At 44.2% G+C, this 17,553-nt stretch overlaps 1 protein-coding gene across 1 annotated transcript in view; it reads right to left on the minus strand.

Annotated features, from left to right (window-relative positions):
- Nucleotides 1–17,553, minus strand: part of TG (thyroglobulin) — a 141,566-nt gene that overhangs the window by 68,158 nt on the left and 55,855 nt on the right. The window contains exons 24-31 of the mRNA XM_087706664.1: nucleotides 16,424–16,489; nucleotides 13,584–13,664; nucleotides 12,132–12,269; nucleotides 10,160–10,336; nucleotides 9,553–9,664; nucleotides 7,297–7,376; nucleotides 5,464–5,607; nucleotides 108–161 (exon numbers count right to left, since the gene is read on the minus strand). Coding sequence (XP_087562790.1) covers nucleotides 108–161; nucleotides 5,464–5,607; nucleotides 7,297–7,376; nucleotides 9,553–9,664; nucleotides 10,160–10,336; nucleotides 12,132–12,269; nucleotides 13,584–13,664; nucleotides 16,424–16,489 — 852 coding nt within the window. The remainder of the gene's footprint in view (nucleotides 1–107; nucleotides 162–5,463; nucleotides 5,608–7,296; nucleotides 7,377–9,552; nucleotides 9,665–10,159; nucleotides 10,337–12,131; nucleotides 12,270–13,583; nucleotides 13,665–16,423; nucleotides 16,490–17,553) is intronic.

Consider the following 17,553-nt stretch of genomic DNA (forward strand, 5'->3'; position numbering starts at 1 on the left):
CCCAATTGTGGTCATAAGTCATGCACTTCTTGCACCCATCCTTCTCCTGGATCCCAGGAACCTGAAGCTCAATGATCTTCCATTGACTCAAGGTCCGTTTTCCTTACCGTTTTCTTGATTTTCTGGTAAAGGAACAGGTGGACACACGCGGGGCAGAATTGCTGTGGGAAGAAGAAGAAGAAAGAGAGATCACTTTCATTAATAGAAACAAGGATTCACGGAACACTTAAAAGAACAGATCTAGTGGATCTTCCTCCTATTCTACAAGCCTTACACCTACACCTTCTCTTTCTACAAGACAGATAGTCCTCAATTTACAACAGCAGGCTGAATGGCCGTTCAACATCACAACGGCACTGACAAAATTGACCTGACTATTTTTCACACAAATGTTGCGGCATTCCCATGGTCACATGATCAAAATTCAGATGCTTAGCCACTGGCTCATATTTATGATGGTTCTGGAGTCAGGTGATTACTTTTTGTCAATGAGGAAGCCAGATTAACTTAACAACCATGCTACTAACTTAACAACTGCCGGGATTCACTTAACAACGGTGGCAGGAAAGGTCATAAAACGGGGCAAAGGTCACTTAGGAAACGTTTCACTTAGCAAATGTTTCACTTAGCGGCATAAATTTTCGGCTCAATTGTGGTTTGTAAGTCAAGGACTATCCGTAGAATGATTTCTCTTGCTTTAGAAGAGGCTCTAAAGCAGTGGTGGCAAACCTTTTCAACACCGAGTGCCCAAACCGGAACACATGTGCATATTCATGCGCCAGAGTGCTGAAAACCCAAAGACCAGCTGGCCGGCATGCATACGCCCGTCTTTTGGGCATTTTTGGGGCGTTTCCGGCTGTTTTTCAGGCTGTTTTCAGGTTTTTCAGGCCATTGCTGCCCTGAAAACAGCCCACAAACATCTGGAAAATGGCCTGGAAAACAGCTCAAAACCTGACTGCAGTTTTTGGGCATTTTTCGATTCGTATTTCGGGCCATTTTTCCAGATGTTTTCCAGATACTGCAGCACCTACAACAACCAGCACTGGAAACCAGAACAGCAGCTGGCGATGGTGCACATGCCCACGGAGATGGCTCTGTGTGCCACAAGTTCACCATCACAACTCTAAAGTAATTAACCCTTAGTAGTTCAGAATGACTCTATCCCTCGCAGATAGGATTTGCTTACTTTTTATTTTATTTTATTTCATCAAATAAGAATTAGATAACAGATATAAGTATAGACATGATTATGAATACATTGAAATGAATATGAATACAAGGGAATTGTCAAGCCTGCAGCCATATTCCTTTTAGGATCTTTGGCCTGCCATACTCTCTCTATTATTTTACTCTGCTGTTTCATTAGTGGGGTAACTGGGAGTGGGAATAGTAAGGAGTAGAATTGTAGAATGTGTTCTTGTCAAAATAAAACATTTCTTTCCCTCAGTTATTTTTACTAGGTATAAGTATTGACTTTACAGTGGTAGAGACTAACTTGATTCTGCACCTAATAACAGCAGCAAGACTGTTGGTGGCGCAATACTGGAAGAAGGAAGACTTGCCTACAATTCAAGAATGGACATTGAAAGTTACAAACTTAGCCGAGATGGCTAAAATATCGGCATATCTTAAAGATCACTCAAATGAGAGATATAAACGAGACTGGAAAAAATGGATTGACTATATACAAAATAAATATGGGACCAAGAAATTCCAGTTAGCCTATGCTTAAGATCAGAAATGATTTAAATTGTTTAAAGTTAGCTCAGCAAGAAGAAGCTAAGGTCAATGTAGAATGTCATTAATTTCTTTATTTCTTTTTTCTCAATAGATTTTAGACTGTGTTTGTTAAAAATCCATACCGTGTACGGGTTCTGGGAAGTCGGGGGGGGGAAGGAGGAGGGGGCTTGGGGGGAGGGGGGAGGGAGGGAGGGGTATACATTAGGCTAGACAAGAATTTGGTGGTAAACTAGAACTATTTTGACACACACACAAATTGTACTCCGATGTCTCACTGATTGAGGAATGATGAAATGTTTGTTTTAAAAGAAAATAAAACTTTTGAAAAAAATAAAATAAAATAAAACATTCCTTTCTAGAAGCCCAAGGTCATCCTTTGTCTCCGCACCTCTGCACCTGACCTGAAGTGGATGGGTGGAAATGCCAACGTGCCAGAGGAAGATTGGACCATGTGATGGACTTGTGGGTACAGGGGCAAGATCATGAACTTTCAACTGGGTGGAAATAGCAGTAGACTTATAGCAATAGCAGTAGACTTATATACCGCTTCACAGGCCTTTCAGGTCTCTCTAAGCGGTTTACAGAGAGTCAGCATATTGCCCCCAACAATCTGGGTCCTCATTTTACCCACCTCGGAAGGATGGAAGGCTGAGTCAACCCTGAGCCGGTGAGATTTGAACCGCTGACCTGCTGATCTAGCAGTAGCCTGCTGTGCTGCATTTAACCACTGCGCCACCTTGGCCCAGGAAGCTTTCAGATTCGGGTTTTCCACAGATTGTACCAACATGTCTCTCTTAATAAATTGGAAGTTTGAGGAAAGTTCTGCCTTGGACTCTGATTTAATTCTGGATGATATTTGGAACGCTGACAGGAATATTAGGACAGGGATGGTAGGCATTTATTTATTTATTTATTTGATAATAGCTTGCTACTTAATCAGAACAAAGTCTTATTGCTCAACACAGCTAACCAGTTCACAAGAAGATGAAGGAACGATAAACATTATTTCAGTTAATATACTGATGCCTGTTGAAAAAAAAAGCCATCTGCAGACTGAATTCGCACTCCCTGGGCAAGAGTTCAGCAGAGTTCAGAATTTAAAACTTCTTTACGTTCCAGATGGCGTGTGCGTTTTGGGACTGTAAGTATTTACCGTCTCTGCTTAAATAATCGGTTGCATATGTACACAACGCAGTGTGAAATAATTTCCTGCAGACTCCAGCAGAAACTAACCTGCTATTAAACTGGATTAGATTTTCTTCTAGTACAACTTTTAAAAAATAAGAAAACCTCGTAGATTTTCTAACACCCTTAACGTTTGAGCTACGGATACGTGCATATTATGCAGCTATATAGGAACGTATGCTATACGGAAGTGTAATTCAGATTCTTTTTGGCTCAAGTGCCACCAAAAATGGCAATCTGTCTAGGATCACATCTGGCAATCTGTTCAAAACACACATTGGAGAAAAGATGAAACATCTGGAAGGCATTTATCTTACATCTGAACCCTCTACCTATTTTGGCTAGAGTTCTTATTCCTCGTTCTCTCTCCTTCTCTCTCTCTCTCTCTCTCTTTCCCTCCCTTCCCCCTCCCTCCCTCCCTCCCTCCCTCTCTCTCTCTCTCCCTCCTTAAAGTAAGGAAGCATGTGGGAAAGATGTGAAGGATTTTCCAGGCAGGATAAATAAGAATATGTGGCTTTCATTACTGAAAATAAAAGACTGCCTTGAATTCTAAAACAAGAAAAGCAGAACTCTGGCAAATGTTTTCTGGCAAATGTCTTAAGGATAGGTGGATTGGGCAAATTTCTGCCATCTCCTCCATAAAGTTTCCCTCTCCAGTCTTATCCAACACAGGGGCCAGTGCTAACCTCTGTTTTTTACCTGAGGAAATTAGCATTATCTGAAGACCCTTCCATGGTCATCAGGTTAGCTTGTTTGCACGTCTAGGCACACAGTAGTCTTGTTACCTACCTACTGAAGGGGTACCTATTTTTCTACTCACATTTGCATGCTTTCAAACTGCTATGGCTATGGTTTTCCCAGTTCCAATATATGGCTGTCAAGATTGGACCATAAGAAAGGCTGAGCGCCAAAGAATGGAGGCCTTTGAACTCTGGTGCTGGAGAAGACTCCTGCGAGTCCCTTGGACTGCAAGGCGATCCAACTGGTCAGTCCTAGAGGAGATCAACCCTGACTGCTCTTTAGAAGGCCAGATCCTGAAGAGGAAACTCAAATAATATGGCCACCTAATGAGAAGGAAGAACTCAGTGGAGAAGAGCCTCATGCTGGGAATGATTGAGTGGAAAAGAAGAAGGGAACAGCAGAGAATGAGGTGGCTGGATGGAGTCACCAAAGTAGTAGGTGTGAGCTTAAATGGACTCCAGAGGATGGTAGAGGACAGGAAGGCCTGGAGGAACATTGTCCATGGGGTTGTGATGGGTCGAACACGACCTGGCAACTAACAACAACAACAAAACTGCTAGGTGACAGGAGCTGAGGCAAGAACAGGAGCTCACCCATTGTGCAGCACTCAGGGTCTCAAATCCGGACTATCAGCTTCTGACAAGCTCAGTGCCTTTAATTGCTGAGCCATCAGTGGCTTCATTTTTTCCCCATACTCTTCAGCTAGCCATTGAAAGAGATCTATGCATGGAAAGACCCTGACAGATGATGATGAATGGACACGGATATGTACATTCTCAATTTCAGTCCAACATGGTTATTTATTTTATTGTATTCTATTTACTTGTTAAGTTTATTTGCCTTCTGCGTCACCCCACCCTGGGGCTATTCTAGGCAGCTTGCAATAATAGAAAGGAAGAAAAACGACAGGAGTGTAAACAGAACAGAAGTAAAATAAGAACACAATAAAATAAACCATGACAAGGGAACGCAGCAAGAATAAATAAAGCCCTGGTGGTGCAGTGGTTAGAATGCAGTATTGCAGGCTAACTCTGCCCACAGTCTGGAGTTCGATCCTGACGGGCTCAAGCTTGACCCAGTCTTATCTCCTTCTGAGATTGGTGTTCCGACCGAGGCGTCCTAAGAGCATGAAGAAAACTCCTTGTCCCGACAAAAAAACCTTTTATTAATTTACTGTGAATTCTGCTCATTCAGATGCAACCAAGATTTTCAAGGGAGGATTTACAGTCACAGACCTTATCTGGCTTGGAGAGCTGACAGGCCGATATCTGCAAAACTTGGCAAGGAGTCTCCTGCAAACTCCTGCAAACTCCACTTCCCCTTCGCTCCTCTTTTATTTCCTCTGGGAGGAAATTCATCATTCACCTGTGACCTTACTTCCAAGTTGACCCCAGTTGTATAGCTGTTCCCTTCGTCTGCGCATGCGCACACTGGGAACAGGCTCCAGCTGTTCATCTGCCTCACTGATGCCTGACTCTGAAGGCAGCTGATAACTGGCATACGGCTCTGGCCCCCTCTCTGCTTCCAACACAAAGCCCTCATCAGAGCCTTCCCCAGACTCCAGGACTGGCCCATGTTCCTCCCCAACCTCCTCCCTGTTCGAATCTGCTGCCAGCTCCGCTGGCCATTAGTGGACCACAACAATTGGTAAAAATCAAGAACCAGATTGTTGGGGGAAATATTCCCGTATTTGAGAGGCTGCATAAAGAGGAGGGGGTAAACCTATTTATCAAAGCGCCAGAGGGCAAGACAAGAAACAATGCATGGAAACCAATCAAGGAGAGATTTGCTACTCACAGGATTTCTGGTACCAGCCAAAGGGGTGCACCCTGGCCTCAGTTCCCAGAGACGTACAAGGAGAAATCTGCCAATCACTTCTTAATTCATTGCTGCAGGTTTGAATTCCCAGACTGCCCAGAGTCAAACACAAGATCTTGCTTTCTGAAATGAGAAAACCGTGGTAGGTTATCATTATTTTTCTATACATCTCTACAGGCGCTTGGCGTTTTTTAAATAATCCATCCACAAATGTATCACTGAAGAAATAAAAACACTATTCAGGCCCGTTTCCGGCCTCAGGAGCCCTGGGGAGGCAGTTTTTGCCCTCTTAGAGGCTCAAGGAAAGCCTCCGGAGCAGGAATGGATTCCGGCTTCTGTTACTACTGGTTTACTCAGGGATGCACTTCGCACGCATGCACGCTTGATGCTCAGCTAATAGAACCAGTTCGGGGGTGTGACCAGCCGAGTTATTATCTACTGCCGAGGTGGCGCAGTGGGTAGAGTGCAGTACTGCAGGCCACTTCAGCTGACTGCTAGTTCAGCAGTTCAGCGGTTCAAATCTCACCGGCTCAGGATTGACTCAGCCTTCCATCCTTCCGAGGTGGGTAAAATGAGGACCCGGATTGTTGTTGGGGGCGATATGCTGACTCTGTAAACCGCTTAGAGAGGGCTGAAAGCCCTATGAAGCGGTATATAAGTCTAACTGCTAATTGCTAAATGCAGCACTGCAGGCTACTTCAGCTGACTGCGGTTCTGCTGTTCAAATCTCACCGGCTCAGGGTTGACTCAGCCTTCCATCCTTCCGAGGTGGGTAAAATGAGGACCCAGATTGTTGTTGGGGGCAATATGCTGACTCTGTAAACCGCTTAGAGAGGGCTGAAAGCCGTATGAAGCGGCATATAAGTCTAACTGCTATTGCTATTGCTACTCGGCCGAACCAGGCCATACCGGAAGGAACCCGCCTCTGCTCCGGAGCCTGGGGAAGGGAAACCCTTCCCCACTGTGGAGTAGGAGGCTGACGAATTCCCGGCCACCATGGCCACGCCCACCCAGCAACTGGGCAGAAAACCCTTTCCTGAATTTTTTTGAAGCCCAACCCTGCTACTAAATGAATGGTTGTATATCAAGGACTGCAGGGGTGGGTTTCTCGCCCCGTTCCAACCGGTTCGGTTGGAACGGGGCCGGCGGTGTCCTCGTGCACGTGCGCAGCGCACGCATGCGTACTAGCGGCTGTGCGATGCTCCAGCTGCTCCTGGAGGATCGCACAGGCGCTGTATGCATCCTGCGCAGGCGTGGAAGCGCAGAACTTGTCAAAACCGGGTAAGGAACGCGGGTGGCCAGGTGGGCCCTTCGCCGTTCCCGGAAGTTACTTACTTCCGGGTTCGCCGACCAACCGGTTCGCGGGGACCACCGCGAACCAGTTGAAACCCACCCCTGAAGGACTGCTTATATACATTCGTTCTTTGTTCTTGTGCAAAGCGCAGTGCTGACCAGAAAGAAACAGCCTGCTCCTCTGTCTTCTCCTTGTCATTTCCAAAGAACATAAATTAACTAGCAAGAGAAGCAGTGGGAGTAGGAGATAAGTTGCTGGCTACATAACCAGCCCTTTCCGTGGAAGCTTCTACAGGGCCTGAATTTTGGCTGCAGGTTCTTAGAGACATAAATCCGCTTTTCCAGTTCCTCCCTTATCCAGAATCATCACAGGGCACACAGCTCAAACAAGGACGCAGGGGTTTGTTTATACGCTGCGAACCAGAATGAAATAGATTCCAGATTACCTAGGGGAAAAGAGGGGGAAAAAACCCAAACAATTCTACAAGGTTATAATGAATGAATTTTTTAAAAAAGTACCTGTGTCTTGGGAAGCATTTAGAAGCCCAAAACCTGAGCAGCAAATATCAGCATCGCAAAGCCGTTCACAGTCAAAAAATCTGAATGGAAAAAGAAAGAAAGAAAGAAAGAAAGAAAGAAAGAAAGAAAGAAAGAAAGAAAGAAAGAAAGAAAGAAAGAAAGAAAGAGGGAGGGAGGAAAGAAGGAAGGAAGAAAGAAAGAAAGAAAGAAAGAAAGAAAGAAAGAAAGAAAGAAAGAAAGAAAGAAAGAAAGAAAGAAAGAAAGAGAAAAAGAAAAGAAAATGAACACATATCACATCTTAATTCCTGAGAAATCAACAGGAAACTCCTACACTTTGTTAAGAGAGATAAATTGGTTTTGGAACTCAGCACTCTGAGTGAAACTTGAATTCCAAACCAGAAGCAAATAACAAGAATATCAATTTATATTAAGGCCACTGGGATTTTTTTTAAACTTCTGTAAAGCAGTTAAACCCCCTCAGCCTTCCATCCTTCCGAAGGGGGTAAAATTAGGACCCAGATTGTTGGGGGAAAGAGGCTGACTGTGTAAACTGCTTAGAGAGGGCTGTAAAGCACTGTGAAGTGGTATATAAGTCTAACTGCATTTTCTATCTCCTTGGATGATAGAGGTCCATGATGGCAAACCTATGGCACACATGTGGGCACGCGAGCCATCGCCCAACTCAGCTCCACCGCAGATGTGTGAGCGCTTCCCACCAGCCAGCTGATTTTCAAGTCTCTGCCGTGCATGCGGGAGACGTGCACGCTTGCACAGAAGGGTTATACACGTGTACGCGGGGGGCAGGTGCTCATGCGCGCATGTGGGGGGAGTCACATGCACAGGGGGTGTGGTGGGGCACAGGGGGTGTCGTGTGCCTCCTCTGCAGCCCATGCTTTGTTTCAGGAGGCTTCAGAGAGGCCTGCTAGGCCCAAAACAGGCCGCGGGGGGGGGGGATGGTGTGGCCCAAAACAGGGCAGGGGGATCGTGCGCATGTGCAGGGTCAGGGGGAGCATGGGGGATCATGCACGCATGCACAGGGGGTGGGGCACATTGCATTATGGGTGTGGGCAGGCATGTTGTGTTGTCACATGCATGTGCGTGATTTTGGCACACGAGGACAAAAAGGTTAGCGATCACTACAGGGGTGGGTTCCTGCCAGTTCTAACCTCTTCTATAGAAGAGGTTCCACAAATCTACAGTGCCGTTTAGAACCGGTTCCAGCTCCCCCCCCACCTGCCCCTCCGCACATCATCAAGATGAAGAGCGAGAGGAGGAATTCTGGGAGTTGAAGTCCACAAGTCTTAAAGCTGTCAAGTTTGAACACCCCTTGGGGGGGGTTAAAGGATTAGGAGTGCAAGGGTATTGTAACTTGACAGCTTTAAGACTTGCGTGCTTCAAATGCCAGAGTTTCTGAGCCAACATTTTGGTTGCTAAGCAAGAGCATTGTTAAGTGAGTTTCACCACATTTTACAAGTTGGCCACGCCCACCCAGTCACATGGCTGTCAAGCCACTCCTACCCAGTCACATGGCCAGCAAGCCACTCCCACAAAGCAGGCCACACCTACAGAAGAGGTTCTAAAAAAATTTGAAACCCACCACTGGATCACTAATATAGGTAGATACGTAGTGGTGGGAAAATAGACAGACAGAACTGGAAAAGGCAACCTAGTTCAAATTCTACAATATCCCATAGGACAGTCTCAAAATCTCACAAGATTTTCTCAAAAGGTTTCAGACTTTGAAAGCAGAACCCAAAATAAGAAAGATTGCTAATCACAGTGATAGAGTACACACATTTCGCAATGTTTTTCCCACGGGCATTTGCCTTTGAGTCATCTCCCGACCATTTTTGTGGCTAATACTATTTTTCTGTACTTATCGCTAAGCCATTACGCAACTGTCCCAAAGTCTTTCCGTCCTTTTATTTACTTATTTTAAATGCATTTTATGAAACTGAAATGTCTTCAGTTCGTTTCCTGGTTTATCCAGTTGTTAGTAAACATGTAGCTGTGGAATTCTGGGAGTTGAAGCCCAATCATCTTAAAGGGTTGAGAAACATCGGTGTATGGACTTTATCAGGCCTGTTCAAACTTGGCAGCTTTAAGACTTGTGGACTTCAACTCCCAGAATTCCCCTGCTCCAAGCCTTAAAGTTGCCAAGTTTGGAGACCCCTTGACCAAAGGTTGTAGCCTTTTTAAGTTGTTGAAAAAAGGGGGAAAGGGTCATAGATGGAACACAACAGGAAGAAAACCTACCCCTTCGACACTGTTTTCCTAGTCATATCCATCTTGTTTCTCACAGAGACTCCTGATATTTTACGGAATGGTAGACGGGTGTAAAAATTTTTGACGCTTCCTTCAAGAGACACTGCAAAATCAAGCATTAAAAAAAGGCAGCAGTTTTAGTCCCAACGTTTAATCCCCACGCAATCCAGTTCTTACAATCAAGAAATCTCTCCCTCATTTCTTCCTTAATATATCTTCTTCTTCTTCTCTCTCTATATATAAAAATAGGGGTGGGGGGGTTCCAGCATAACTCTGGAATTCCTGGAGCAACTTCAACCAAACTTGGTACACAGATAACTTACTCTCTAAAAACAAATACTGTGGGGGGTAAGACAGCCCTAAAACCACTCAGGGTGTGTGTTCTGTTAAGATACAGCCTTTTGTGCCTTAAAATGGCTTCTACTGTGCAATGCAGTGGAGTTGCCATGGTAATGGCTTCATAGTTCTCCACAAGGGGGCTCCCTCTGGTGAGGGGAAAAATCCAACATTAGAAATTACATTTGATCCGGACATTTCCCCCCTATAAATAAATATTATTGGCTTGTAGGGAATGAGTTAGCAAGTCAATTAGCCTCACCTGTCTTCCGATATAAAAGTTGGGGCTTTTGAGGTAACACAAACTTGCAGTTGTTGGGGACATTGTTAATGGAAGTGTTACAGACTTGGGCTGCTGGGTAGAGGGTACAAGGAAAGAAGGCTGTGTCTGTGTTATTTGGGATATCGGCCAGTAGACAAAACTCATCCTCTCTACAACCTGAAAAAGAGGACAAACAATTCATGGTTACCATTTTTATAACAGGTAGTCCTCAACTTAAGATCACAATTGAGCCCAACGTGTACGTTGCTAAGTGAGAAATTTGCCCCATTGTACGACTTTTCTTACCGCATTTGTTAAGCGAATCCCTGCAGTTGTTAAATTAGTAACCCAGTTGTTAAGTGAATCTAGTTTCCCCCTTGACCTGGTTGTTAAATGAATCTGGTTTCCCCATGGGTTGCAAAAGGGGATCACGTGACCCAGGGTCACTGAAACACAGGCTGGAATTTTTGAAGCTCACCCCTGCCCAAAATCCTAAAACAAATATTCTTTTCCTAGGCATGAATCAATGGAAGTTTCCTCCTCCAGCTTTGCATGACTAAAAACCATGCTGAAAGAAACAGATGTTACGAAACTCAACCTTTTTAGAAGTTTCCCCAGAAAATTTGGAATTTTTATTTGTGGTCAAAGATGATGGGGACAACAGAGCAAAATATCTGGGAAGCATCAAGATAAGAAGGCTGACTCTTTTCTCAGTCAAGGAATTCAACCTAACCTTTTCACACAATGCTATATTTTACTGCTTTCCTCCCTTAACAAGTTAAGATTTCATTTCTTAATACGCTGGTGAGATTTTTCCTGACAGGAGACTGAGATCGCTTAATGAAAATGAATGTGCTTTGCAAGAAATAAAGAAGACTTTTATTCTCAAAGTCTCAGCCGGCTACCAGTTTTCTAATTTAGTTTTAGTTTAGATTTGTTTAGTTTATTGTCATTACACCTCATACAACAAAATTAAATGCCATCTTCAGTGTTCATTAAAGGTTCCCCTCACACATATGTGCTACTTGTTCCCGACTCTAGGGGGCAGTGCTCATCTCCGTTTCAAATCCATCCCCTCACACATATGTGTTACTTGTTCCCGACTCTAGGGGGCGGTGCTCATCTCATTTCAAAGCCGAAGAGCCAGTGCTGTCTGAAGACGTCTCCGTGGCCATGGCTGGCATGAATAAACACCGAAGGCGCACGGAACACTGTTACCTTCCCACCAAAGGTGGTCCCTATTTTTCTACTTGCATTTTTTACGTGCTTTCAAACTACTAGGTTGGCAGAAACTGGGACAAGTAAAGGGAGCTCGCTCCATTATGCGGTGCTAGGGATTCAAACCTCCAAACTGTCGACCTTTCTCATCGACAAGCTCAGCATCTTAGCCCCTGAGCCACCGTGTCCTCTCAGTGTACATTATAACTATCATAAAACACAAACACCCATCCTTCACATTCTATACAATTGAAAATCCCTGATATTGCATTAATATTGCACTATACAGGTAGAATTCAATATGGTTACTGCCCTGGGATAGAAGCCGTTTTTCAGTCTATCTGTTTTTATTATCCTGTACCGTCTGCCAGATGGTAATAGTTCAAAAAAAAAGGGTGCCCAAAATGAGATGGATCTTTAAGAATGTTTTGAACTTTCTTAAGGCAGCGGGAGCTATAAAGCTCTTCGAAAGAGAGGAGAGGGCAACCCATGATCCTTTGGGCAATGGCGTTAACCCTCTGGAGCGCTGTCCTATCTGCCACTGTGCAATTGGCAAACCATACACAGGTGCAGTAAGTTAAAATACTGTCACGTCAACTTTAGGGTCAACTTTTTTTAAAATTAGCTTTTGGGTTTTTATTCTCTATTGAAATGCTTAGAGAACATGGTAAACATTCTAGAAAGAGTACAGCATGTCCAGGACCTTGATTAATTCATAGTATGACCATTTCCCCATACACTTAAAGTTTCTTACGTGTGAGGCACCAGAGAGCAGCCTCTTCAGCTGTGTAGCTCTGCTTGAAAAGCCAGTATTTTTGAGATGGCAGAGAACGATTCGGTTCGATCACTATTTGGTCGCTTTCCACTATAGAAAAGAGCTTCTTGGTCGACGCTAATGAACACAAAGCGATGAGAACACACACGAGGTTTCAATACATCGTTTTCATACAATAGAGAAAACAACCCCGCCCTATTATAATTAGCCCTTCCATATTTCTGTTCCAATAAATAAAATACAATAAATCAGAAACTTTCTCAGAAAGACACAACGGTTCCATTCACACAAAACCATGTGAGTCTAACTGTGATAGTTTAAAGGGGCACATCGACTAAAAGAGTAGTCCTTGTGTAACCAGCTACAGTTAAAATTGTGTCTTAGAGTTCTCTCAAGTTTATAGGGAATAGAATAGAATAGAATAGAATAGAATAGAATAGAATAGAATAGAAAAGAGTAGAGTAGAGTAGAGTAGAGTAGAATAGAATAAGGAATAGAATAGAATAGAACACAGGACAGGAAAGGAAAGGAAAGGAAAGGAAAGGAAAGGAAAGGAAAGGAAAGGAAAGGAAAGGAAAGGAAAGGAAAGGAAAGGAAAGGAAAGGAAAGGAAAGGAATAGAATAGAATAGAATAGAATAGAATAGAATAGAATAAGGAATAGAGTAGAGTAGAGTAGAGTAGAATAGAATAAGGAATAGAATAGAATAGAACAGAACAGAACACAGCAAAGGAAAGGAAAGGAATGGAATGGAATAGAATAGAATAGAATAGAATAAGGAATAGAGTAGAGTAGAGTAGAGTAGAGTAGAGTAGAGTAGAGTAGAGTAGAGTAGAGTAGAGTAGAGTAGAGTAGAGGAAAGAATAGAATAGAGTACAATAGAGTAGAGTAGAAGAAAGAATAGAGTAGAATAGAGTAGAGTAGAGTTGAGTAGAGTAGAGTTGAGTAGAGCTGAGTAGAGTTGAGTAGAATATAATAGAATTGTATTGAATTCCTTATTGGCCAAGTCTGACTGGACTCTCAATGTACATAATAGGTATAAGTGGTAAATCATGATTATAGTCATCATAAACATTTTATGATGGATTTATTATTTACTATGAACTTGGAATATGACACGGTTCCTTTATGGAGGACAGCCCAATGTTTGAAGGTTACATTTTAACATTGTCTCTTAAGGGACAAAGTTAAAATGCGCCAGAGGAACAGAGAAGAAGACCAAGCAAGACACTTGCTCACTATTGGCTTCCTTCTATCTGGCATCCTCCAGGTGGATTGCATCTACAAATCCCCACATCCCAGGTTCAGGCTGCCCTTGGATAGGATAAACCTTCTAATCTGAACACATTCAGAGAAGAACAGATTGAGAAGAGCAGTTCTTTTATTGCAAAGAGTCTACTTCTACAAATTCAGATGCCCGGCCCATACCTACCTGATAGAAGAGACTTAGACTGTGGTGGAACAAGAGTAGCATCACACATAGAAGATCCAATGCGAGTCATCATGTCAGAATCTAGAGGCAAACAAGCAAAAATCCGGTAAATGTAAAGGTTTGATCAGTCTGTGGGCAAAAGCGAGAGGGGTGAGGAATTAAGTTGGCAGCACAATTGAAGCTGGGCTCTATGGAGGGGAGACTGCCCGCAAGGGTGGGTTCCTGCTGGCATGACTACCGGTTCGGTGCCAGAAAATTCTTGTGTGCGTGCGCATTTTCACTTTAAAAAGCCTGCGCATGCGCACACCATTTAATAAGGGGAGAAAAATCACATATTTTTTCAATGAAGATTGTTCTGCGCATGTGCAGAACAGAAAATAAAGATGGCGGCACTCAGGATAGAACCGGTCCAGTCACGTGTTCGGCAGAGTTACTACCTTTTCGGCTGAACCAGTCTGAACCAGTAGGATCCCACCTCCGACTATGGGGTTAGTTTAGCCAGGGAAATTATTACCACCCCCTGCTATCAAAGTGGATCCTGGGCGCTGCGCTGTAATGGAGAAATGGGCAATGGAGCAGCTGGCATGAGGGAAGGAGGAAAGAGGGAAGGCGGCCTTCTCCTTCCCTCATGCCAGCCGCTCCGTTGCCCATTTCTCCATTTCAGTGCAACACCCAGAATTCCCTTTGATAGTGGGGGTGGGTGGGTGGGATGTAATTTAACAGCTGGTTCATCTGAACCGGTGCAAACTAGCTGAATCCCACCACTGGCTGAGGGACATAGAATGCAGTTATCTTCTCACCAAAGTGGTACCTATTAATCTACTTGCATTTGCATGCTTTCAAACTGCTACGTGGGCAGGAGCTGAGGCAAGTAATGGGGAGGCTCACTCCATCGTCCCCACACTTGGGTCTCAAACCCAGCCAGACAGCCTGACAAGCTCAGCTTCTTTAACAACTGAGTCTTTGTGCCCCCTAAGCAGAAAATACGCCACATTTTAATACTGTTATTCTCTTGGACCGGAAGGCCGTTAAAAACCAAATTACCATACAGGTGAAATTCTCAGGATCAACCAATGGAGGGGGTGAAATTACAATCTGGGAGGAGATTGAGAATGAAACACCCTAACCTGAAATAGGACATGGTTCCTTTATGGCGGAAAGCCGAACCTTTGAACGCATGACAGCCTAGTCTGGTTTTAGGAAGGTCTGCCTTGTCAAGTCCAGTTTAAAAACAAATTAACATTAATTTTAGGTCTTCAGCTTTAGGTCTTCAAGGTTCTCTTGGGTGTGGACCTTTCTGAGCCATTCAAATGCCAGGGACAGGTCTTAGTGTGCAATCTTTCACAAAAAAACAGCAACATCAATTGCATTTCTATTTAAATTAGAAGGATTCTGTCTAACAGCTGTCCATACATCTACTTCAGCTGAGTGTTGAAGCAGTATGGAGACAGACAGACAGACAGATGTATAGATTAGGAAGGTGGGTAGGTAGGAAGGTAGCAAGGGTAGGTTGCTGCCAGTTTTACTACTGGTTCGCAATCCCCGCCTGCGCACCAGACACACGCTGTGCGCGCATGCACTGTTCAGTATAAATTGTTTTTCACACATGCGCAGAACAATTTACAGGCAATTTACAGTCGCAGGCAAGTATAACACATGCGCACACCGTGCGCTTCCATCTGGGTGACACCCGGGGCCCTTCCAACTGTACCGGTTGGAACAGAATCCGGAACCCACCACTGGTAGGTAGGTAGATAGGTAGGTAGGTAGGTAGGTAGGCAGGCAGGCAGGCAGGCAGGCAGGCAGGCAGACAGACAGACAGACAGACAGACAGACAGACATGGTTGGTTAGTTGGTTGGTTGGTTGGTTGGTTGGTTGGTTGGTTGGTTGGTTGGTTGGTTGGCTGGCTGGCAGGCAGGCAGGCAGGCAGGCAGGCAGGCAGGCAGGCAGGCAGGCAGACAGGGTTGGTTGGTTGGTTGGTTGGTTGGTTGGTTGGTTGGTTGGTTGGTAGGTAGGTAGGTAGGTAGGTAGGTAGGTAGACAGACAGACAGACAGACAGGGGGAGAGAGAGAGAGAGAGAGAGAGAGAGAGAGAGAGAGAGAGAGAGAGAGAGAGAGAGAGAGAGAGAGCAGGCAGGCAGGCAGGCAGGCAGGCAGGCAGGCAGGCAGGCAGGCCGACAAGGCTATGGACCTGACTGCACTTCCAAGCTAAAGGAAGTTTCCAAGTCAGATTGGAACATCTAAACAAGCCTGAAAAACAATTCAAGTGTTTTACAACTTTTATGCATGCATCAAATAGGCTTATTCGTTTATTAAATGTATCTACCACCCATCTTGCAATCTGTCAGCTCTAGGAGGCTTACAGCAAAGTAACAACAAGAGGGTAAAGCATTAAGAAAATAAATATTCAGATTAAAAAGCCACAAAGGCAACAAGGAAGGGAGAAGGATGAGATAGTATCAAAAAACATGAATCAGCAAGCCTCAACTCCTCCTAAATACATGAATATACCCTTACAGTTCAATTGGCAACAAACTGAAGATTTCCTGGTTTGTTACCCATAAACATAATACTGAAATCTACCCCTATTTAGCCTTCTGGGATAAGCCAAATGTAACTAGGTGCTGCCATCTAGTTGGCCATCTGCATATAAATGTGCATTTCTATACATGTATGCATGTGTACATTTATTTATATATGTGTAATAAAATTATATAATAGACCCTTCTGTATATTCTGCCCATAAAAAACATAACTGACCACCCCCTTCTACTGAGACACATATTTGGACATCTTTTTTCCACATTTGACACCTGGCAAATCACCCCCAAATAACCTACCTTTCCAGAAATAAACACGCTGAAAGGTGGTGAAGAATTTTTCTGGGTCTTCTGCAAGCTCAGAAGCTTAAAAAAAAGAGAAAACACAAATTTTGGTTTCCTTTTCTAAGGAGTCAGCACTGGCATCCGTCTTGAGCATCAGATGGCAGAATAAAAAAATAAAATAATGCAGCCAATCTGCTGATTTTGAAATACAGATGAATGCGGGATTAAAGACTCAAGGTCTGGTCTAGAATGGGGAACCATAAGGTAAAGGTTCCCCTCGCACATATGTGCTAGTCGTTCCTGACTCTAGGGGGCGGTGCTCATCTCCGTTTCAAAGTCGAAGAGCCAGCGCTGTCTGCTCGCAAAGCTGCAATTTGTATCAACTGAAGCTTCCAGAAACATTTTAAGGGTAACCCCATGTAGAGTGTGTGGCATAATCCAAATAGTAGGTGACCAGGGCTTGAGTGACAAGGTTGTGGGAGTTTCATCACTGAAAATTTTCAAGAAGAGACTGGACTGACATTTGTCAGAAAGGATCAGGGCTGGGTTCTTGCCAGTTCTAACCTCTTCTATAGAAGAGGTTCCACAAATCTACAGTGCTCTTTAGAACCGGTTCCAGCTCCCTCCCCCTGCCCGTCTGCATATCATCAAGATGAAGAGCGAGAGGGGGAATTCTGGGAGTTGAAGTCCACAAGTCTTAAAGCTGTCAAGTTTGAACACCACCCTCCAGCCCTTCCGCAAAGCCCTCAAAACCTGGTTGTTCCGACAGGCCTGGGGCTAAAGAGCTGTTGCCCCCGTCTCGAATGGTATGACTGTTGTGAGTTTTAAATTATATATTGTTATGTTGTTGTTTTTAAATCTTTTGTCTGTATCCCCCTCCCCAGTTCGAGTTGTGAGCCGCCCTGAGTCCCCTTCGGGGGAAAAGGGCGGCATATAAATTTAATAAACTGAACTGAAACTGAACTGAACAACCCTGGGTTTTTTTTTCTCTAAAGGTTAGGGGTGCAAGGGTCTTGTAACTTGAGAGCTTTAAGAGTTGCACACTTCAATGCCAGAGTTCCTGAACCAACATTTTGGTTGCTAAGCAAGAGCGTTGTTAAGTGAGTTTCACCACATTTTACCACGCCCACCCAGTCACATGGCTG

The sequence above is a fragment of the Thamnophis sirtalis genome, unplaced genomic scaffold, assembly GCF_051295495.1.
Source record: "Thamnophis sirtalis isolate CommonGarterSnake01/CBP01778 unplaced genomic scaffold, rThaSir2_p1.2 scaffold_2, whole genome shotgun sequence".
NCBI classification, from domain to species: Eukaryota; Metazoa; Chordata; class Lepidosauria; order Squamata; family Natricidae; genus Thamnophis; species Thamnophis sirtalis.